Source organism: Gobio gobio, assembly GCF_949357685.1.
Source record: "Gobio gobio genome assembly, chromosome: 13".
NCBI lineage: Eukaryota > Metazoa > Chordata > Actinopteri > Cypriniformes > Gobionidae > Gobio > Gobio gobio.
Window position 1 is genome coordinate 16,432,714 of NC_137106.1, and position 24,793 is coordinate 16,457,506.

A 24,793-nucleotide genomic window follows, 5' to 3' on the forward strand; every position below is an offset into this window, starting at 1 on the left:
TGTGCTTGTAAACCATATCGAATGTTTTCATGGCCTATGTGAGCATGTAAATGATCAGAGGAGGGAGAAGGGGAGAAGCCTTGGCGCATTAAAAAAGCAATCAGAAAGGAGAGGCCGTGTCTGCGCCGCCAGCGGAGGGAGCTGCCGTCGAGGCGTCTTTAACTCTATTCCGCAAAACACAGACTGCTTCATTATCCGCCAGCTCTCCGCAGCGGCAGCTCCAGTAATACTGAGTGATGTTTAAATTAGTTTACAATTTGCCTGCTCCTCGCCTAGGACAGATCGTAAGCGAAGGCGCTCAGAAATGTCAGCGGCGCTCCTAACCACCGTAACAAATTGTTGCCCGTACGCTGCACACCTAATGACTTCAAATTAGCTTCTGTGCGAGAGGCTGACAGTTTGTTACGTCTGTTAGCAACATAGCCGCCGTATCATGAGCCATAAATTGGTTTGGGCTTTTGGGGAGAATGGAGGCCTTCATCAATTTGATTAAAAAAAATTACTGTACCATAGAAACCATACAGATAAACTAGTCGCAAAAGAGAGGAATGCGCACACGGAGCTGTGGCGGAGGTTAACAGGAGGCCTTTTACAGAGCCTGCCCGTCACTTGTGTGTCTGTCTGATTGTGTGAGGTTAAAGAAAAAAATATCATTTGGAGGAAAAAAAAAAAAGCGAGTCACGAGTAAGAAGGGAACTTTATACTGTATCTCACACTTTTCTTTGGAAATTTTTTATCAGGATACAGTGGCAATCGAAGCGCAAGGAGCAGGAGGAGATGAGAGCCGCAGGAATACCTGCTCCGGAGATGAGGGGGCTCCTTCCTCTTCAAACAGACACAGAATTGCCTGCCGAGGTCTAATCATACAATCATCTCTCTTCTGCTGAGCAATCGTTCATAGAATGTGAACTCTGACGCCAAATGTACACTGCCAATCGAGAGACTCCTCTGTTTGCTTTCTGTACAAACACAGTCTTTGAAGAAAACTAACAAATACGAACACTGCGCAGAAAAAAAAGAGCTATGAATGTGCTAATGCATACACACAGAGTGGCAGAAGTTCATATTCAGCCTGAAAGATAACGGACACTTGTTAGCCTGATGATAAATGACAGGAGAAGTCATACATTCTGTTAGTGTATGGTATACTGCACAGTGCTGTGCTATAAAACACTGATATTTCGTACAAAAACTGCATTTTGCATACTAGATAAACATATTATTCCTATACTGATTACTATACAACTTAAAAAAGTTAAAGTTACTGGCTTGACAAGCAAAAACTAATGCGCCTGAATAATATCCACTGCACCACACTATACGGTAGTATACAGTCAAACCAAAAAAAGATTCAGAAACCAAATTTCCTTTTTTACTAGTGGGACACTTACTAGTGCAGGACACTATAGTTCACTTATGTAAGTGAGGATATAAAGTAAACTGTGACATATTATACCCACAAATTCGTCATACAGTGGTACAAATTTGGGACCAAAATTATTCAGACACTTTGACCTGACCATGTTTTGCTTAAGTGTTTTTTCTTTAATTGCTAATGCGACCTTTTACACCACCGACTGAACAAAATGAAGCATTGCTTGGTAATTGACCTAAATTTGTATTATCTAATTGTGTACTTAAATTTAACAGCTGATTGGTTGATTGTAATCCGTTACATACATTTCTATTAAAGTTATCTGACATTATCATAAACTGTGAATAAACATTGAGAAAAATGTTGAAGGTGTCTGAGTAAATTTAGGTTTGACTGTATATACAGTGACTTAGTATAACTATTAGTATACTATATATATTATTAGCATACTTTATACTTAGCATACTATTACTGTCACTTTTAATCAATCGAATCTTTACTGAATAAAAAAAAATCGTAGCATAGTGTCATTCTATGTTACACTACAGTATAGTCTGCTACACTATACTATATACATACATGTGCCACATTCCAGAAGCTCCAGCGGTGTGGCTTCCTGCACACAGGGAAAATCCCATTAAATCCACAGGGCAAGTCTAGGTCAATCTGGCATGGAGCAGCAGAAATAACCTCCCAATCCTGCATCTCGTGCCTGGCAGGAAATTGGCACTCTGATGAGCTTTAAGCCCGTTTTATGGCTTGTGTGGCACTATTGCCCTGGGCCAGTATTAGCACAGTCATATCTACAGCACAAAGGGAACTACCACACAAATTCCTGTGCAGCAAATCAAGGTGTTATCGTGATTTGGTTAAAAGGCTGGATTCCTTTTGCTATTAAAAGTGGTTAAATAAATCTCGTAAAAGAATCTGGGCTTGTGAGAATGTTCACATGCCGTGAAACTATCACTCTGTCTCTTTCTAAGTTAACCACTCTTACTATTGTCTGATTTCAGAGCTTTCTTTCTCTTCACCTAATTTTTCTCTCGCTCCACAGTCAGTCACCTAGGGGAAGCTCTTTTCAAACAGCGAGGGCTGAAGTGGGCCGCCACTCTCTGTGACCAGGGTCGGCTCAGATTAAATGCAAAAGAAGGGCTTTGTTAAGAAGATTACTGAAAACTCCTCATTCTGTCTTGTGGAGATGGGCAATAAGCAGCAGTAGAGAGAGAGGAGGGGAGGACACTTCAATCATGGCCAGTCATGCCATTATCGTTCATGGCTAATGTGAGGAATCCTTTCAACAAGGCTGCTGATTGGCTGAAACGACAAGAGAAAATGCCTCCCCTCCACTCCTATGGATATCGTGCTATACTGAGGAAGGAATTAAGCTAAAACTAAACAAATTGATCCCTGTCTGCTGTCACCGAGGGTGGAAAAATGCTGACCTAAGGACTGTGTCACTGGTGGCCTGGGTGATGGCAAATGTCCTTGATTGACAAGGCACAGCGTTGTTTGTTTCAGCATTGTGTTTTGCTCCTGCTGAAAACAGCAATTACTCAAACCTTTTCTTTTTTTTACGTTCAGAATACAAAATTCTGAGACCACACAATGTCATTTAAATCTGAAAATAAATAAAAAGTTTTAGGATGCGGAAAAAACGTGAAAAATAAATAAGAACACATGGACCCCACTGTTTTACATGGAGTTTCTTCTCTTTTATTCTATCATTTTCATTAGATATTTAATATCCTATGTAACCTTTTAAAATATTTTCAAACTTGAATAAAATAACTGGTTTACGCCAAAACATCCAATCCGCGGTTCACCCTGAGAGTTTACCCGTAGTTGCATATACTCTGTATCATTCCTCATGTCCTACCTGGGATATGCTTGGCCCAGCCAATGTTGACCACCAGTTCCCTGTCTGCCAGGTCGCAGAGCGTGGTCAGGGCTTTGATGTCGCTGTCGGGCACTGTGGGGTCAGGCATGGCGTAGATCTTCTCAGGCTCCGCCACCAGCAAGTGAGACACAATCTTGTTATCTGCAAGGCAGCCAAAGGGGACTGTATTTGAACACCGAGGGGAGAACAAAGAAACAGATTGGGATTATACCAGCAAGGTCATATAGTGTTTGGTTCAGTAGCAAAGAAAGCAATCAGATAACATGAAATATTGGCAGAGTTGTTTTCTTTGGGCGGAAAGATGATGTTTGTGGTACTGAAAAAGCTGTTTTTGGTCTATGAATGAATGCCTGGTGTCATTTGTAATTGAAAATAAAAGCATTTTTGGTTTCTTGTTCATAGGTTAGGAATAAGATGGATGGTGTAGAGCAGTGGTTCCCAACCAGTTTTGCTTCAATACCAGGTATATATATATATATATATATATATATATATATATATATATATATATATATATATATATATATATATATATATATATATATATATATATATATATATATATATCTTTTAAAAATAAATTTTCATCTTTTCATGTTTGCCGAATGAAATTATACCAAAATAAAAGAGTTTGAATAGTTGATAATACAAGTTAAAAATAAATAAAAAAATAAAAAAATAAAATAAAATGGGCCTGACCTACCCAGTTGAGAACCACTGCTGTAGAAAACCAAAAAAAACAAAACAAGGAATCTCATTGTAGATTATGCTGAATTGTGCAAATAAAGATTTGTGTTCAAGGTATTCTGTCAATCTAATGAGAGAAAGGACACACATTTCAGATCGGATTGCGGCGGTGAGGGAGATTGGAATAGGTAATTAGCGACACCCTTACAGTTAAATGAAATTCATTTGCTGTTTAATCATCTATGTCAATGCAATATGATAGAGAGACAGAAGCCAAATACAGCACTGCAATCTCTGTGTGTATATCTGTGTGTTTGAAAGGCCCAGATGAATCACTTTGAGCCCATTGCATCTGTGTTTGAGGTCCGAGGACAAAACGGATCACTAAATTAAAAAGCATTAACTTCTGAGGTGTGTGTGTGTGTGTTGGAGGAGGGGAAGAAATGGATCAATCAGCCCAGCCCTGCTACTCCAGGGAGTGGGGGAGCCTGTAAGTGCTATCTCTAGGTAAATCTTATTTAATGTTTCCCTAATTAGAATCAATGCAACCCAATTTCCAAACCCCATGCCTTTGTTATGTGCAAATAATCAATCAGGTAGGCTGGGACCATGGCCATTCCTCTCTGTTTGTGAAAATAGAGAAAGAGATAGAAAGGTATAAGAGAAAAGATACAGAGAGCTCAGAGACAGACTGATAAAAGCCTCTATTAATGGGACACCGCACTAAAATACAAAAGACACCTCACAAAACCAAAACATTTGTCTGTACGCAAATGCAAAGGTGGAAGTCTTCTGGATTACAAGGTGATTAAAAGCCATCAGTGGGGATTTATGTTAGAAAAAAATATATATTTGAACCCATAATTTAATTCAGACCTAAGCAAAGGCAAGTCTTAAACTTGGAAATGCCCCTAGACAGCTATTTTCTGTGTAGGTAATGGGTAAAAATCAAACCTATTTCAAATTATGATAACAATGGTAGCATAAATGCAGCTTTTTTAGCTCCAGAAAAATATTCATTCTAGATTAAACAAAACTTGAATTTAAAATGGCTCTTTTAACTGAAAAGCGGGAAGGAGGCCACATTGAGTGCTTCATCCTGTTCATTTTTCTATGAGTGGTCTGTCTACTCCCTATTATACTGTCTCTGAAGAAAGTCCACATCTTGCTAGCATACAATAGCAAGGGGAAAAAATGAAGTAATGAAAGTGGATGGGAGCTGGACATAGAGAATAAGCTTTCAAATAAGTTGCTCTGGGTGGCTGGAAATAAGCCTGAACCTGGAAGGAGGGATCAGTAGGATTAGGCAGAAGGTTATTCAGAGCGGCGTATTCCTAAAATGATTTCTACCACTGTAATAATTAAGATTATTTCCACTGCTATCATGCATAAAAGCATATTGTATTCCAGGAGAATATGCTACCATTAAGTAAAAAGGCTTTAGGGACAAATCTGTTAAGCGCTGCCGTGCTGTCTCTTTGCAGAGCAGTCTGACAGCGCGGAAGCTCCGGTATTGTGGGTTTGATGTCTTTGCCAGATTGGATTTAATCCGGATTAGGCCTCTCTCTCCCTCTCGTGCTCGCTCGCTCTCCCCTAACACACACACACACGCACAAACATCTTTGTCGATTGGCTGTGTCATATACTACATATCTGTCTTTCTTGTTTTGTGTCCAATTTCCTGGTGCATTGGAAATAAGTCAGGCCACTGTAAGGTGAAATTGAGATATTAGCGAAAGATTCTGTATTTCTTCTTTTTTTTTACAGAAATGTAAACTGAAAGGGATAGTTCACCCAAAAAGGAAAACTGTTTACTCAAATATGAATGGTGAATGGTGGATGTATGGATGTATGGAGGAATAGATAGATAGATAGATAGATAGATAGATAGATAGATAGATAGATAGATAGATAGATAGATAGATAGATAGATAGATAGATAGATAGATAGATAGATAGATAGATAGATAGATAGATAGATAGATAGATAGATAGATAGATAGATTGATTTTTGAAGGCATCTAATGAACACAATGCAGTTCTTACATGGCTTTTTGGGCGGCAGAGCCAGTTGAGGGTTCAAATAGGGGCTGTTTTCCGCATCTATCCGGCGTTTGTACTTCTGTCTTCCACCGCGCACGCGGTCCAGTCGGACACCTGATGTAAAAGAGGAGACAAGAGAAAAGGCAACATTTACTTTTCACACAAACACAACCTCTTCAATAAAGCAGTCAGATAACCCGAGCTGTCACTTTAAAAGCACTGCGACAGGAGCGGGCCGTGTGAGCCCGCCATAAACGGCACGGCAGCTGTCAGTGGCCATTTCAGGGATGTGGACAGGAGATGACCAGCTGCTGACAGACAGGGGCACAGTCACTCTCTCCATGTGACATCCGGACACGCACCTGCCCATCTCCCGCTCGTGGCGCGTGTGCATCTTTAGAGCACTCAACTCACAACTGAATAACAGGTAAACAGCAGAGAGCCATTTGTGTGGCGTAAACGCACATCCTCAAAAGTGTGGGTGACAACAATTACAGGAGACGTTAACACTCAAGAGGGCAGGGGCGTTCAAGTACTCAAGTACTTGTGTGAAGCACCTCACCGTGTCTTTAAAGGCTGTCCCATTCTCCTTCCTCATTTAAAACTCTCGTCGATATTTTCCCCCCACAAAGGGCGCAAATAAAGTGTGATGGGTGGGTAATTTATTGAGGCACGGCGGTTGTGAAAACATTCTGAATCCATCCATCGCGACCTACGATTCTGATGAGTGCAGAGCCTTAAAGACCTGTCCCTGCTTTTAATTAATTGACATACAAAAGAGCCTTAATTTAATTATGCAAACCTCTCCAGGGGATGGGCAGTTTCCGTGGAAACCACTTAAAGGTGGCCTAGGACCCGTTTCATGTTGCATGCTGGAGAGGAACGGAATGGACATGAAGGCCCAGTGGGCCAGCCCTCGTTTCACAATTAAAACACTGGAATTCTCGTTTATCCGAATGGCGCTCAATCGGCACCTCCGCTGGGCTTTCAAGGCCTGACACTCTGAATAATTTAACAATGAGATGCACCTGTCTCATATTGAAGATCACTGACTGAATTTTTGAAGTCCTGGTTATGGGTTTTTACTTAGCTCAATAAAATGTGAATCCGTTGATTCGTTGAAGGATCCGTTGAAGGATGGTGAAACACAAGGGTTTTCTCCCCAATATTTATTTTTTTCCAATGGGGAGATTCTTAAAATTGCATTAAAAGCTAAGTCCTACAATGTAACTCTATTCCATTTATAAGGCCAATATGCCTTTTATAATTTATAAAATAAAATAAGGTATTCATCCCTACTAAATAGTGAGCGTAGCCGTAGTATTTCCTCCAATAGATCAGCGTTGCACTGTGATAGCCCAAACACACGAGTGTATTTTGAGATGGCGTGATAATGAGTGTTAATTAACTTTGACCCTGGCTGGTTGTTGATTATGTGACATTGTACTGCAGGACAAAAGCAGATACGTGACCCTGTTTGCTCACATTTCCACGAAGGAACACGCGTCCCACAGGCTTCGTTTTACACGAGAATGGCGGTCTTAAAAAGATGTCGCATTGCTAGCATAACCTCCTCGATGCCAGCTCCCGAAATATGCAACAACACACGACTCTCAACATGTTGACAGCCTCTCATCTTAACAAGACCGACCCCCCAGCCAGAAACCGGATCCTGCCCTTGTCCGGGTGCTTGGACTGCAGGGTTTATTGGGCTAATTCACTGCTACAAACATGCTTGTAATAGCATCACCTGCAGCCCCGTGCAGCATCTTATATCTCGCTCCTCCATGAAACCAGCATCGGATCAGATACATGGCTCTTTTATTAATCTGAATCTAGAAGAACAAGTGCAAATGACACCAAAATTGAGCATGTATAGCTATGTATACAGTTTTGTGTCATCTTTGTAGGCCTGCACTGGAAATAGATGAGGAATTAATGCAGCACAACCCTGTAAGATGGCGTCTACGGTGGGATATTATTAGGAGATCCTCCCTCATTGCTGAAGGAGGAGCGTTGAAGGATTTACATGCTCAAAACAAACAACATTGGAATAAGTTACCCTTTGTAACTGATTTGCAGCCGGCTTTGTGGCTTCTCTTATATGGTTAAGATTAAGATGCGGCCACGGGATGCCGACCCAGGGCCGATCGCTACCCTCCACAAACGGCGAGTGTGGCTTTACACCATCGGGATACATCTGTCTGCTGATAGACCTTCTATCTATCGCCACATGACTGTAAAGCAAGCAGGCGCCTGGCAGCACATGATGCGCCGCTGGGTCTGGTTTCACACAGGCGCAGATACAAAGAGCTGCTGATTGTTTGTTTGACGGAGTATCTATGGATCCACGTGGAATGATCTTGATGAATTGCATTGCATCAGGGGACGAACACGGCAAAAATCACTCTGTCTCAAAAGAGACCAGATAGCTCTTACTATTCAGTTTATGTGAATGTTTTGGGTTTCCTTAACTCTTTCCCCACCAAACACGGTTTTGTTTCACTGTTATACGCTAGGGGGTGCTATTACGCATCTTTTGAATGAGTACAGAATCTCCTGATCAAAACACAGGTGAAGAAGATGCAAAAAAACAAGCGATAACGTGATCATCAACATTAAACTTAAACTTAAAAATCAAAACTGCCTAATGTTACTGAATGAAATGTTGACCCAGAACGAGTTATAGGACTGTGAAGCTTTGGGGGTGTTGATGGACTCGATCTGTGTTTGATCATCGTTCTGAATCTGATCTGAATGTAGTCTTTGACAAAAACGTGATTTTCTTAGCTTTTTGTTCAAAATGTGTTTTTTTTTTTAATGAAACTTAACCCTATTTAAATGTCGATAAAAAAGGAATGCATGAAGCTAGAATACTTTTTTTTGTGTAAAAGCAGAGGGACAGTTCAACCAAAATACAATTCTGTCATTATGTGTCTCTTTTGAAATCTTTTCTTTTTTTTCTTCTGTGGAACACAAAAGAAGATCCGTAGCAGATTGTCCAATCTGCCCTTTTCCATACAATACAAAGTAAATGGGGACTACAGCTTCAAGGCAAGATTTTCTATCGATTATGACTTAATTTTCAGTCATTTGCGCAAACAAAACTATCATATGCATTAAGAAGAGTGTATCAGAGGAATAGAACCTTTTGTGATTTTTTTGGTTCTTTTTGGAGGTTGACAGGACCAGTCCCCATCCACTTTCATTGTCCTAAAAAGACCAGCATGGACCTTTTTAAAAATGTTTCCTTTATGTTCCACTGAAGAAAGAAAGTGCCGCATGTGTGTGAACTGTCTCTTTAAATAAGAGGCTCCTTTAAATTATATAAAATAGCACTATAATTTCTTTATAATAATGTAATTTCTCTCTTTTTGAAATGTCCCTGCTAGCTCACAAATGATATAATTTCTGTAACTTCTGATTAACTTTATACATTGGCACTAATGTGGACATGAAATACTGGTAAATATTTTCCCAGCAAACGGCTCGAATTTCATGCAAGCATTCAGAACAAAAGGAGGTGGGAAAAGAACATTTCATTTCATACTGTTGTAAATCACCAGTAGATTACAAGATTTTACTGTTTTAATTAAGATGACAAATAGACTATAGTTGCTTCGTGGTGAAATCCCTTTTCTCTTGTTTTAAATTATCCTACTATCCTCTCCGCACATCCCCCTACATTTTTATTAGGACCCACAGATGACCGTAAACTTCTTACAAGGCTTGTTTTGAATTTCATAGGTGGCGTGGAATCCTGCAAGGCGTCTGCAGAAATTTACGGGGAAGTGCGAGAGAAACAATCAAACTGGCAGCAACGTGTGCCACTTTAAAAAAAGACTAATTAATCAGACGTGTCCAGAGAATTCTGATGTCTCGAACTTACATCATTATATTACACCTATTCTTGTTTAGCAGTCAACAGCATGCGTGCAGACACACTCAAGAGGCAAGGAGACTGTGGTTTTGGCCAAGGCTGATGGGGCACTGAGGAGTAAATACGGCAGCCAAATTTCTCACAGCTGACACGCATAAACACTACGCCTCATCCACTCAACAAAGGCTTAAGTGTTCACAGGAACGTCAAACGTGTGCTGATAGTTCAGTTTCTTTTTACAGGTGTTATGCATCACAAGAGTATAGCTCGCTCTCTGATGAATATATATAGGAACAAGCACTTAACCAGCTAACTCCAGCTACCAGAATAGATCTTCCATCAACAGTATGTCTACAAGGAAAATGAGACACTGACCAAAGCAAACATGAGAAGGAGAGAATGTTGATCTGATTATTGTGGACAACATTGCAGTCCATGTAAAACCACTCTACTTTTGTGTCATCATGGTGTATAATATCAATCATTTGAATTATTGGTAACACGTTACAACTCATTTGTTAACATTAGTTACTTTATTAACTAACATGAACTAACCATGAACAATGCATTTCTTACAGCATTCACTAATCTTTGTTAATTCTAGTTAATAAAAATCCAGCTGTTCTGTTTGTTCATGTTAGTTCACAGTGCATTAACTAATGCTAAAAAATACAACATTTGATTTTAATAATGTATTAGTAAATGTTGAAATTAACATGAACTAAAATGAATAAATGCTGTGGAAGTATATTTAGTTAACTAAAGTAGTTAACTAAGGTTAACTAATGAAACCTTATTGTAAATTGTTACCGAATTATTGATATCCATCAATAGTAACAATAATGCTTATCAGAGTCCAAAATGAATACCACACCTGCCAATGGTTGGAGGATTTTTTTACACAGAAGGAAACAATACTAGACTAAACTTTTTTTCTAAAGTAAAAGTCGCAACCGATATTTTCTGATTTCGTCGTCTCTGAATCATCATGTACATTTGCAATATTCAGTCTATCGCTCTTACAACTTCAATTAAACCATATACTAAGTTCCAGTTCCTTGTGAAGGTACTATCCACTGGTAACTCTATAATATTTACTTGCCAAATACAATTTGTACTGACATTTGGCTCTCGACGGGTGTTAATATTGGACCTCAGTGTTCCTCTTCTCTAAGAAAGCATATTTAACAGTCATTAGGCGCTGACAGAAATGAACCACGGTAAAAGTACCAGAATCTACTAAGCTGCCAAACTCCATTAAAATGTTCACCTTAACTCTTTCTCTCTCGTAAAGTAGAGATTCTAAAAGCATGGCCATAAGAAAATCACAACCCAGCTTCATTCACATATTCTTGCTGGTTCACTTTAGCTAAATCCAAGGGGGACCAAATTGTTTTAGCCAAAGTGAGCTTCCAGTCAGCAGCCCAATTCCACCGAAGCCCACATCCTCCAGTCTATTCCATTAATGCTGTGAGCTTTTATGTGGAAATAACTGTGACCTATGGCAAAGGACAAAACAAAGTGTGTCCCGTGTGCAGAGGCCAGCCCAGCAAGCAGGACACCCCATTCTGAGAAAAAGAGCGAATCCCAATTGCAAACGGCCGAGTTTACACACAAGATGCAAATGGGCCTCGGACAAATGAACATGGGAAAGCAACAGGACTGCTGGTTGCCAGATCCCCTGAGATCTACAGGAATGAATTATTAAATCTTCACCGGGACGATGAGAGAGAGAGAGCGCAGGAAAAGGAGAGAGGGGGTAGACACACACTGTCATCTGAATCTCCCTCTTAATCCAATGAGAATTTATTTTCTCTGCCGCTGTAAATGCTGGTCGCTAAGCTGTGGGACAAGTGCGCACTGTGGTGCCATTCATGCATAAAATGTGGATTTCTATTTGATTTTCTGATGTTTAAGCCTGTTAAAACCCCCCCCCACACACACACACACAAACACATACACACACAATCGCCTCCCCTTGAGTTTCTCCGCAATGTAATTACATTGAGGAGCAAATATTGACAGCATTTGTCTTGAGCTTTGAAATGTTCAAATTCCCAAACAGAAAAAAACCCCAAAAAACAAACAAACTCAGAATAACGTCTGGGTTCTGTATTTTTAATTGGCCTGCTACAGAAATTAAACGTTGAGAGTGGTACTTTGAATTCTGGAATATCAGAAGTGACGCTTTGAATTTTTGACTGTGAAAGATTTTCATTCGTGTCCGGATTAGCCCTTGACAAGGATTTGCATCCTTTGAAAATGTGCTGACCATCAGCAAGTAAACAGACGTGACCATCTTGACAAACAAGTCAGGTTTGGTGTGAGGGAGAGAGCGTGTCGTTGTGTGTTCAGAAGAAGGACGTTAGCAGTTTGTTTCGATTAAACCATGGGCACAAATCAACGACGCATTCTAGAAGCAAAGAATAAAGACCCCGACCCTCCCCAAATACATAATCACAGAACCATATGAAAGAAATGGACCATGTGCAGTTTCACTAAGCTGGTAATAGCCTAAAAAGAGTTACATTGCAGGTGAGTGGGGTCACATGAATAACATGTATGTGAATGACTAGAGTTTAAGAGCTGCTTGTCAAAAAAAAGATTTGATATATATATGAATAAATCTATTATATTATATACCAAAAAAATCAACCTGTTTACACCATATACTTAAAAAATAAGTCACATTACAGATGCTCACAAATGCGGTTTCATTTCAGCTGCCCTTTGTTGTCTTAATATTTCTACATAATATAATATTTCTATATAATATAATTGAAATGAGGACTTTTTAATAGATGTAATACATTATAGACATCTATATGCAGAGGATCCCAGGAAGCGCTCACCGATGTACCATATCTCTCTCACTATGTTAATTTTGGGCCAACAGTCGATCCTATAGTACCTGAAAGAGGCCCTCCTCCATCACCGCCCACCCCTCTGCACACAACTCTCACTTAATAAAGAGCTATCCGAACAAGCTCATTTATTTCCCAGAAAATTAACTCACTTTCAGTCCTGATTAATGATTTTAATCTAAATGAATCAAATTAAAAATTGAAAATTATATTTCCAAAGCCCACAAAAAGGGGGGAAAAAGACAAGGAGAAAAGACCATTTCCCACTTAACAAATGAGCCTTCAAATATTAAAAGAGGAGCAGGAGTGGGTGATCCTAATGAAATGTGTCCGGTGCTTGGCTGCCTCTCCCTACACACAGGCAGATCTGGAGCCGGAGAAAAAAAAAAGAAGAGATGCACAGAGAAAATAAAGAGATAGGATAGGGGGAGTCCCTCTCATTGTCCACAGAAAATCCAGAGAGAATTACTGAACTCTCTACTTACTTTAATTATTGTGTCATGCCCTGTCCATTCTCAACACTACTTTAAACGAGAATGAGAGAGAAACGAACTGCAGGTGCCATGGTCATGTGACTTCAGTGGGCTTAAGCTAGTGAGTGGGCATTGACTGATGCAGACAAATTTACTGCGATATATCGGCACAGAGGCTGGATGCGTGGCTGGGTATGTTTTTTTTTTTGGGGGGGGGGGGGGGGGGCTTTGTTGCTAACCTGCCAAATGCTTGGCTGACTTAATAGACAAAGTGATGAACGGCGATCATTTTGGGGCGGAGGAATATTGCTGACTGCCGATATTGGAAGCACTTCTGATTGGATCACCATCGGATTTCCAACTTCAAACAGCATTGTACATTGGAGAGAGAGACGGGGGGGGTCTGGGATCGGCATCTAGGTCAAATTGGCATGTTTGTGTTTACTTTGTGAGGGGAAAAACACAACTGGAGTGATGGAAAAGGCGTCCGTGAGTGGAACGGTGTCACTTGTGTAAAGCTGTTATTGGTTATCGAGTCTTGGCTGTTCAGAGCTGAGCACAATTTTATTATGACCCATCTTTCATCCAGGATCCCCAGTATAAAGGACACTGAAATTTTAGGGGGGTGGCGAGCGCTGATGGAATGTCATCCAAATGATTGAAATGTTGAAATTCATAATTGGAAACACAGTGCTATCTTACGGCCCTCTCCCTCCACACACACACGTACGCAGAGCTCTGTCACAGCAGCAGAGGCATGTGTGAGGATGGGCACGGCAGTGGTTTTTATGGTAATTGAGGCAGTTATATGAGGTGGATGTGGACAGCGCCTTTCTTCTGCCGAGACTTAAAGAGAAATAAGCGTGCGTTATCTTCCTGCCGGCAGAGCCGCCCTATTGTTGATTCAATAATACAAGACGGCTCTTATCAGGGCTCGGGGTGACTGATTGGCAGGCCGATATGTTTAGACAATGTGCCGTGTTCAAACTGAATTTACCCAGGCCTCCGGTCTGCCCAGGAGCAAGCAGAGCAGAGCGAATTAACACCACACAATGGACTGAGACTCTTTCAACATCTCTACATGCCCCCCTTGGCCCATGTCTTTTTCTGGACTAAAACCCACGATGATTATGATGATTACTGTGGTTAACGGTTATAATAAGAATACCAATCGATGTAAACGAAAGCAAAATATCATGCAAAATGATTATATAAATAATATTAATAAATAAAAAAGCAACATATAATAGTAATATAATAAATATAAATTAAAGCAAACAACAACATTAATTATAAAATAATAATAAAATAATAAATGTGAATTAAAGCAAGCAAATAAATATCATTGAAATCAATTTGTGGAACAAATTATAAATTAAATATAAATAATTATATTATAATTATTATGATTGCTATTGTTATTATTAATATTATTAGCGACACAACAACAATACAAAAATTAAATAATAATAACAATAAGATGATGTGAATGAAAAAAAAAACATCAATGTGAATGAAGGCACACACACAAAAAATGCTAAGCAATAAAAAATCATAACAAAGGATGGAAAATGGGAAATGTAGCTTTAGTTACACTAATTAACAAAGAAAAAAAATGCAATCACAGACATTCCTATTCCAATGGGATTAGAGGACACCAGAGTTAGCCGAAAAACTGTAGTTAATGTGCTTCATCATTTTTACCAAGGTTATGCAAGAAAGTGTTTAACAGGATTAAAATCATAAAGTATATCTGTGAAACAAATTTGCCAGTTCCTTCTGAACAGGGCTTTAGAGACAAACGCATCAACGCAAAATCAAGGAGCATAATTGTGTTTACATTTGAAGTCCCGGTTTACTTTAGAGAGACATCAAGTGGTGGGCAAAAATGAGGTGTTAAAAACATACGGGTGTGTAGGGGTGAGATATCGGCCAGGGGAGGTGCTGGCCAGCATTGCGGGATCAAAAGGAATGATTTTTTGCCTTCATCTGGCCTGATGGTGGAGTAAATGAGAACAGATCAGCGCTGCGGTCTGTGGGCAGGTGGCTGTCGCCCGTCGTCCGTCTCCCAGGCATTAAATTGCTGGCAAGATGGAGGGCCTTCCTTTCCTGTAGCCACACTTACAGATCAAACAGTGACAAATGAGATGTAACTGCACTTGTAAAGCAAGGCTACAATCTGTCAAAGTACAATATCATTTGTGATCTGACGTGGCAACCACGTTGTCTATTCCTGACGTCTCAGCCTGCTCGGGTCCGCCCACAAAATCTCACAGGTTTTTCTTTGTTTTGATCTCCTTTTCATATTCTTTCATAGATTCTTGGGATGCACTGATTGTTGGAACTGAAAAGTTTGGATGATACTGATTTTTGTTATGGTTTATAGCCATTACGATGACCTACACATCCTATACTATGTTTTTTTGGTTTTTGTTTTAAGAAAAGCATTTAAACTAAACCTAAAAAAATGGTTACAAAAATACATAAATATGTTTAAATAAGATATTTAAATTGGGGGTAAACAAAATCTGCTTATAGTATCTACCTAATCAGGCCGATAATAATTGCATATAATAGTATTAATAATAATAATAATACATATATAGTTAAATTTTATTAAAAAATAGTTTAAAAAAAATCCATTAACAAAAATAAAGAGATAGACTAGACAAACAGACAGAAAGATAGACGGATAGACGGATAGACAGATAGACAGATAGACAGATAGATAGATAGATAGATAGATAGATAGATAGATAGATAGATAGATAGATAGATAGATAGATAGATAGATAGATACGTTATAATGCTCATGCCAAATCCTCAAAGCCTTTTGGGTGAATCTGACTCTGTTCTAAAACTCCATTGTCTGTGTTTGTGTGCGGTAGGCTTGGTTATTACCTTAGGAAAATCAGTGCTGAGGAAAAAACTACTTAGTGAGCTGTATGACTGCATTAACAAGGCCTCTCTCTGCCTGAACAATTCCTCGCCTCTAAATGATCTAATTAAAGTCTCATCAGTCGTGTGTCTCGGGCCGAGCCCTCCGCTGCTGCATTCAGACACTTTCACACGTAACAGCGTTCCCTGCTGTGCTAGCACTCCCCTCGGCCTCACTGATCCAATGGAGGCCTTCTGATACATCATCATAACGGACAGTGGGTGTCTTCTGAGGGTGGACGACTTGTAGAGGGGTTTAGATGTTGAGCATGGGTATATGATGGGGGAAGAGGGTCACAAAATTAACCCTTAGGGGTTGAACAGTGGTAGGTATGAAAATGCGTTAACCGTTATGACCACATCCTACTCAGACACACTTTCAACACATTCCTTATACACATACACAATGAATTGTCCAAAAAAGTGTCCCCTTCAAAAATGTGTAAACATTTATAAGCTTTCAACATGACCGGGACAGACAGATTTTCGTGGCAGGTCATAGTCTATCAGGGGCTGTAAGATTGATATGGTATGTGTCACTATGGAAGGGCGTCAGTGCTGTGAGGCAGTGGGTGATGGTGGTCGTCTGATGGGGGAGATTGCATTAGAGCAGGATGGTGCTGGGGGCTGGGCCACGCTGGTTAATATGGGGCAGTGGGGAAACGGATGGTGTTGTAGGAAGGAGGGACGGGCTGCAAACGGCCTGCAGGTTGCTTCAGGTCGGTCAGTGGGAGATGAGTGGGTAATTGCCACTTCACCATGCCCAGTGTGTTCATTCAACCCTTCAAACGACAGAACCAGCATCTGAGCCTTTTCAGCTTTCTTTTCTTCCATAGGACATCATTGAGATTCAAAAAGTATGTACGTTCATATTAGCAAAACCTAAATATGAAAAGCAATAAAAGCCAAAGAGGAAATTACAATAAAGTAAAAATAAATAAATAGTATACATAAACAGTATATTATTTATAAAAATAAAATATTTATTTAAATATAAGTATTTAAACTATTATATATGTAAATATGTAAACTAAATTACTATATGTATTTTTGTATAATTTTTTATGTATTTATTTACATTTTAAAAATGTAAAATGAAGAAGAATGTGTGACACTGACCATGTCAATAATTATAAAAATAAGAAATACAAATAAATTAATGCAAAACAGCATTTTCGCTGGTGGTCTCAGACATTTGGACCTTACTATATGCATTACATATTTAGGTCTAAAATGACATAAAATAAATAAAAAATAAATTCACAATAAAAAATAAAGTCACAATAAAAAATAAATAAATAATAGCATGTCATTATCATCTCCCTCCTTCCAACTCATTGCTCTGAAAATATCTGAAGATATTTCTTTGTAGGCGTTGAATACACCTCATCAGCACTTATAAAAAAAAATCAGTACAATTAGGCCTTGTGCCATGTAATTAGCCCAAAGCAATTTAAAGACAATGAGTAAATTAAATGCTTTGCAATCAGCTGACATTAATTTTGCATTGCACAAAGTCAGGGTTGCACTGCCTCATCTCATGTGATCAAGACAGGGGAAGATACGGTGTCTTTTATAATGAGACCTGAATACTCACAATAGAAGTGCAAAAAACTCCCAAACCTTTGCTGACTGTCTGACTGTGCTGTGTGTGTGTGTGTTCTTGTATGTATGGTTTATGAGGAAACAATGTGTAATGTATAATGACCTGGGTATTACAACGTAATACTTGTCCTCATAAACCAAATGGCTTAAAAAACATGCTAAACACACACACACACACACATATATATATATATGTGTGTGTGTGTGTGTGTGTGTGTGTGTGTGTGTGTGTGTGTGTATTTGTGTGACATTTAGGTGAGGTAAACGCATAGACTGTAAGTGTGGTGTGAGTTTACAGCTGAGTGATGGGGGTATGACCCACAGAAATACACTCTTCTAAAGAAACTTCATCTGTCAGTCATATCAGTGCTTTAACAGCTCTGTACCGGACAGCCTAGGGTACCGGGAGAGGATAATACTCAGTTTGTAAGCATGCTTGTGTGTGTGTGTGCACAGCAGTGCTTTTCCTCATTCAATACATGTATGTTGTGTAGAGACCTTTACCACACTATGAGCTTAAAATACAATCTTTCATGTGTGTTGGTAGCATAATAGCTAAATATGTGGTCTGCTATCACATAATCTGAAGGTTCAGTTCTTCACTTTGAATGGCAACCACATAGGATCATCTAAATGGCAACCGCATAGAAAACAGAAAATGGTAGGTAACATAAAAAAAACATGTCTAACAACAACAACAACGGTCAGATCTGTGGGGATATGGCTGATAGATTAGCACCCTGCATCAAACTAAGCAGGTCACTTTTACACTATTTTTGGATGAGAAATTAGCAGATGCGTACTGATGTGCCTGGTGGTAACAAACCTCTGGACAGAAATACATTTATAATACTTTGTTTCAATGCCTGTGACCTATTTTACAGCAAATTAGACAATTGCTTTTGTACATGCTGACACTCATGCTAATTAGACTTGCGCGGTTGTGTTGCTGTGCGCCTGTAAAGAAACAGATGTGGCGGCAAATGTGTCATCACGAATTTAAGGATTCACATTAGAAGATTTGCATCGAAGGAAAAGATTTGTAATTGTTTAAAAGAGAAAAATGTGATCTGAGTGCAGTAGCTTCATGTCTGGAACAAGTCCAAAGACTACTAAAGTGCATGTTTACTTCTCTAGGTTTGGAATATTGCATCCAGGAATGAATGCTCACCATGCTGACTACAACATTATTGTAATTTAAGAATTCCTCTCACCTGTGTGCCTGCTCCTGCCATTCATAGATTACTATTATCAAGCCTCTCAAAGCCAGCAGTTCAACTTTGCACCAAATTTAGCCTCTCCATGCCTCCTCAGGGCTCATACCAGAATAGTCTGTTGCTAAAACCATCTTCCCAGCCTACCACACCTACGTTCTCCTGCTCAATTGCACCAGTCCACATGGATTGACAGAGTATAATAACATGGATATCACATGTTTCCCAATAAGTGAAGATAATCTCAGGACAGAGAGGATAACGCTCTCCGCTTTGTGAGGGAAAACATCCACCATTAGGTTGTAGCAATGCTACTGGCCTGCTTCCTGACATAAAGAAATAAGGACGTTCTCAGTGTGCCAGCTGTGCGGGCATCAGGCCCCTGCCAAATTCCAGACCCTGCCCTGCAACCAAATCAGCCTGGCCGGCTGGAAAAGCACAGTCTGTGGGCTCAGCATGGTCTGTCTATGCAAAAAAACCTGCCGTCTGCAGGCAGTGGCGCAGAACCAGAGATGCCAAGAGCCCAGTCCGACTAGTGCCTTCATGCACAAGTGAAGCCCAGTAAGGAAATTGGTCACAAATTGTGCAGCCCAGTAAGGAAATTGGTCACAAATTACCAAAACAAAGCAGTCGAGAGAGCCAGTGCAGGCAAATCGCGGCCTGCGGCCATGGCCCACTGCACTGTACAGAGCGCTGATTGAATCACATCATTCAAAACGACATGTTACTGTTGCATTGTTATGACAGTCGGCCAGCTGCGTGATTGGTGCGGTTGCAAAAGCCCATATAGAGCCATTAAAAGGTCAGCAGGTGCTGGACAAGGCGGCTGCACGTGCATCCCAGTGGAGACGTTCTCTGGGATTGCGGGCGGTGGGCTGCAAGCGTCTGTGATGAGGGACACGCTGAATGCTGGAAGCGGTCCAGACTCTATTGCCGAGCCACTCAATCACAGGCTCAATCGAAGGCCCTCGCTTCAGCAGCGTCTGCCAGGCCTGTGGAAGTACACGTTCACAGCGCTTGCATTTACTGCACTCTGCAGGGAGCACTTCACAATATCCCCTCGGATACTACACTACACTGCTGTTTACCAAACGGCTCGGAGTAAGGAAAGGAAATTTGTTTGCATTAAATGTATTGTGGCCCAAAAAAAGTATTTGGACACCTACGTCATAGAAATAAAACATTAAATCTTATGGCATCTGAAAAAAAGAGAGCTTTTTAAAAATATATTATTTAGTTTTATGCACTGAAATTCAAATTCTAGCGATACTAATAATTATTTTAAGGTTATGGATGATAACTGCTAATATTTTGTCTAAATAGATAATAATAAATGTTAACATAAATAAATTTATAAATTAATAAACTAAAAATAATAAATGTTATCTATATGTAACAATTGGGGAAACAAGCATGCAAATTTAATAATAATTTAATAAATAAACATATATAGGACGTTTCACTAATGTTAATTTTGAATAACTATTGTTTATTCATTTCAAACCTGACAAATTTACTTGTGAAAATTTCTTGAAAAATGTACTATAGTTCTTTCGCATAAACGACACGTAGTTTGATAGTTCATCTAATGCAAAATAATCCATACCTTAAGTGTCCAAGTATATTTTTTGTGGCCACTGTATGTATACAGTACATCACCTAATTATGTGAATATCTGCCATGGACGTGCCAAGCTGCCTTCTGGGAGAAATCGTCATTTATTAAAGTGTCAGCAAAGTGTCCCTGGTGCTCTGTATGGAAAACGAAAGAGCACAGACCTCCAGCTGTCCCTCTGCCCACAAGTGGTTGTGGCAGACTGGGAAATGCACGAGTGGAGGAGGAGGATGGGAAGAGTCCTCCAAAGTCAGCAGCATGTAAAATCTTCCCCCGTCTGGCTGGGGTCCAAACACACAATGCTCATTCTGCCTCCGATTCGGCGCAGGGACTTCCACCAATCCTCTGCGGGTTACTCGAATGCCTAAAGATGTCATTTAGTTGAGGATGGTGAGCAACCAGGGAGCGGGAGAACAGAGGGATTGGAGGGGAGGAAAGAGCGGTGGCAGGGGAGAATCGAGGAAGGAGCCGAGGAGGGATTTGCGCTACTGTGCCTTCTGTTGCTGCTGGAAAGGAGGTGGAAAAGGCACAACGATGACCTTTCTGTCTCTGCACAGAAAAAAAAAGAAACCTCTCAGCAATTAAGAGGAGTTAATGCCCTAATTATGTGTGTCGTTTTAGGCAGCGCCAGAGGGGATCTCCTAAATAGTAAGAGAGGGTCGGGGGAGGGAGAGGAGGCTGAGATGAGGGGGGTGGAGGGTTACGAACCCAGCTGTTTCATTCCCAGACCCAACCTGGATTGGAGTGCTACGGCTAGTAGTTTGGGTTTTTAAGCAGGTGCGGAAGATAGGACAGTTGGCCGATTCCCGAATGAGCCACCTAGGGTTATTTCAGGTGAAGCGACATGCTCTCAACCCTTGAAGCGTGCGGTGAGTACGGGAAGAAGATGTGGGCTGTGATACACATCACTAGCGCTATCAAGCAGGGCCTGCCAGTCAGTTATGACACTATAATGAGGCTGTCATGATATTCAAATGGCTCCGTTCTGAAGAGTCTACAGTGCACACTTTCTCCTTCACGATGAAGAGTCTTCTTCTAAGTGACTGAAGAAGTTAGACCAAAACCGTACGTCAGCATTATGTGTTATACTATCATACTGGTATAGTCATCAGTGCTGTTCACAATGGCTTTTGTACTCATATCTAGGACTGAATTAACCTCAATGGCTTGCGAGAAGACGGACAACAGTTGGGACAACCTCAAACTGAAGGTGTAGCACAATCGCACACTGAAAGAAAAATAAACCAGCTTTGAGAAAGAGTTGCCATGCTGACATTTAAAAGCACACACAGAGGCGCTATCTAGGAATAAAGTAGGGCAAACTACAGAGAGAGAGAGAGAGAGAGAGAGAGAGAGACTGCATAATGATATCACCCCCCTGAGAGCTCTCTTTAAGACACTAGCTCTCTATTTTGGGGAGGCAAGAGTGGGGGAACGTGGTGGGTGGAGGGTGGTCTCAGACGGGTCCTCTCCTCAGGCTCTAAATGAATGGCGGCGTTGCATAATCCAACGAGCCTCGCCCGCTGACAGCGCGATGATTTATGCCCCCCGTCAGAGGAAGAGAGGGGCGAGAGAGCGAAAGGCAGATGAGGGAGGGATGGAGTGTGAGAGAATGAATGAGAGAGAGGGCGAAAGAAAACAAAGAAAGAGGTAAGGAAAGTAAAAAAAAAACAGAAATGAATGAATAAAATGGGGGGAAGGCAGAAAAGAAGAAATGAGGAAAAAGGAGGAGGTGAGACAGACGTCAAACAAGTAGTCCTTTCTCTGTCTTGTTCACACCTGGGACGACTTAAGTCAGTCAGACAGCTACAAGTTATCATTTCTAGTACAAAATGTATGTTAAAAGATTTGATACAATAGTTTTTTTTTCCATTTATATTGAAATGATATTTCTTCAAGACCTAGATTTGAATTTGTACCCAAAGTATCAAAACCGAATTAAAACCGAACATTTAAAAACATATTAATAATATAATAATTCTAGTATTATTATCATCTAATAATCTATGATAATGACAATTAAAAGCAACAATATTAAAAACAACAATATATATATATATATATATATATATTAATTATTTTTTTTTTAATATATTTTTTTAATATATATTATTGTAAAAAAAATGTTAAGTAATATATTATATATAATAATTTTTTTTTATACATTAGATTAAAATAAAAGACATAATAATAATGTCAGCCAATGACTAGCCATTCAAAACACAGTATGAGTGAATGTCATGCAAACTGTTCAATTTGGCAGACAAATTTGGACCACAACACTGTAGTGTTTGATGACATTTGACGTCAAAAAGAAAAATACACCCATTTTTGGGTCACAATCCATCAGTTTTCGACTTATACAAGAGAAAAAAACGTAGGATGTTTAGCTGATGAGGTGTTTTTTCACTGACCACAGTGATCATTACCTGTAGCATGTTCTGTGTCAGTCATGATAATGGTGACAGTGGCCGGCATGCCATATATTTCATTGAAGGGTTTGCAGCACAGAAGCAGAGGAATTTTAAGCGGGATTTGATGCGATGAGGCAGGCTTTTGAGTTTTAAATTGCTCTCTTGCTCTGACTAAAAGCAGCACGCACTCTATATGTATGAGTATGTATGTCAGTGTGTATGTGTGTGAGACAGAGAGAGAGAGAGAGAGAGAGACACTTTAGCCTACTCATATCTACAGGCAGGGTCTGGATATTTTGCTTCCATGGCTGCTCGTGTCCCCAGAGAGATGCGGTGGGGAGAGCCACTGCTGTCAGAATCCAAACTCCGGCCTTCGTTAGGACAGCCTCTATCTATAACACAGCACAATAATTGGGCGAACTCTAATTGCCTTCTGCAGGAATTAGATGTTACATATTCGCAAGGTGCATCCCATCACTGCCAACATACGTATGCAGGTTTCTTATTTCCACCCTCTTTCTCTTTCATTTGCTTTCTGAGTTTAGATGAAAGCAAATAAAACACTTCATTGTTCAGGGAGGAAACTAATATGCATATGGCATGTCCCATAAACTCTGAATCTCAAAAACAAAATACATTTTATATATAAACTCACACTTCACTTCAGTGCTGATATAACACATAGTCTGACCAATCAGATTAAAGAATTAATTCAAAGTAAATTAGATACATTAAATTAAAAAACTGTAGTTTCAAAAGTGTGAAAAAAACAAAGAGAATTATGAGGTATATTAAGTAGCTCGCACTGTAGAGAAGGTCATCCATCTGTGTGAGCCGACATGAGGGATGAGTGGCTGAGAATCTACCATCAACATCATCATCATACGTATGCCCCTTCTCACTTAGCTTGGAGTGTGCAAAGTTTCACAGAATGAAGAGCATGTAGGTATTTACGAGTGTGCGTGTATATGCATTAGCATCCTAGTGTATATGTGCTTTCTCTGAGTGTGTGTGATCAGCTCGTCTGTGAGAGTGTGAACTGCATCTCTTTAAGTGTTGTGTAATAAGCACTCTCCAGTCCTGATGTACGGCTCTCGTTCCCCTCAAGCTGCGTACCGCCGGGTGCTTTACCTCGAGCATGTTAGGGATGATTCCCGGCTCTGGTCTCAGGCCAGTGCTCTGTCAGGCCCCGTCCCTGTCTCTCTGACTGTCTGTGGATATAATTTTACAGTTGGGTGGCTGGAGGTAGCGACGCGGCAGGAGGTTGGCCCCCAGGGTCAAACAGAGATGTAGCTGGAGGCAGCAATTTCCTTGCAGCTAGAGCGCGCATGTGCCTGCAAGGTGAGCACCTGCACACACACTCGGTATGAGGCTTTGCTTATGCATATGTAGGAGCGGTGTGTACAATATGGGAGTGTTAAGCTGCAGGTGAGAGCGGCGTTGTGATAGGTGGACAGATATTATGTTGGGTGGCTCAACTAGCCCTGCGGCGGTTTGGCTTTGTCTGAGGAAGGATTTCATCACTTTGGATGCCTGGTATACAGAACTGCAAGTCTGTGTTGTGGATGTGTGTGTGTGTGTGAAGGATCCGTTCTTTATCAGGATTTCTTATCCCATCCCCACCTCCATGTCTCCCAGGGGTGACAGAGCTAATTTCAGACAGATCTTTCCCTTAAGCAAGCTGTTGGCTATGGGTAACAATCCAACCCCCTCCTCCAAAACCCTCCAACTCCAACCAGTGCCTCTGCACGGACACGGACACTGACACGTCAGCTTAGCCTGTACCTCAC

At 40.3% G+C, this 24,793-nt stretch overlaps 1 protein-coding gene across 6 annotated transcripts in view; it reads right to left on the reverse strand.

The window, feature by feature from the left end:
- Window positions 1-24,793, reverse strand: part of esrrga (estrogen-related receptor gamma a) — a 194,167-nt gene that overhangs the window by 22,849 nt on the left and 146,525 nt on the right. For 4 of the 6 annotated variants that reach the window (XM_079833666.1, XM_079833665.1, XM_079833663.1 and 1 more), the window contains 2 exons: window positions 6,006-6,116; window positions 3,252-3,434 (listed from right to left, as the gene is read on the reverse strand). In XM_079833666.1, the coding sequence (XP_079689792.1) occupies window positions 3,252-3,434; window positions 6,006-6,116 (294 nt within the window). The remainder of the gene's footprint in view (window positions 1-3,251; window positions 3,435-6,005; window positions 6,117-24,793) is intronic. The other 2 variants (XM_079833664.1, XM_079833668.1) reach the window with 1 other exon arrangement.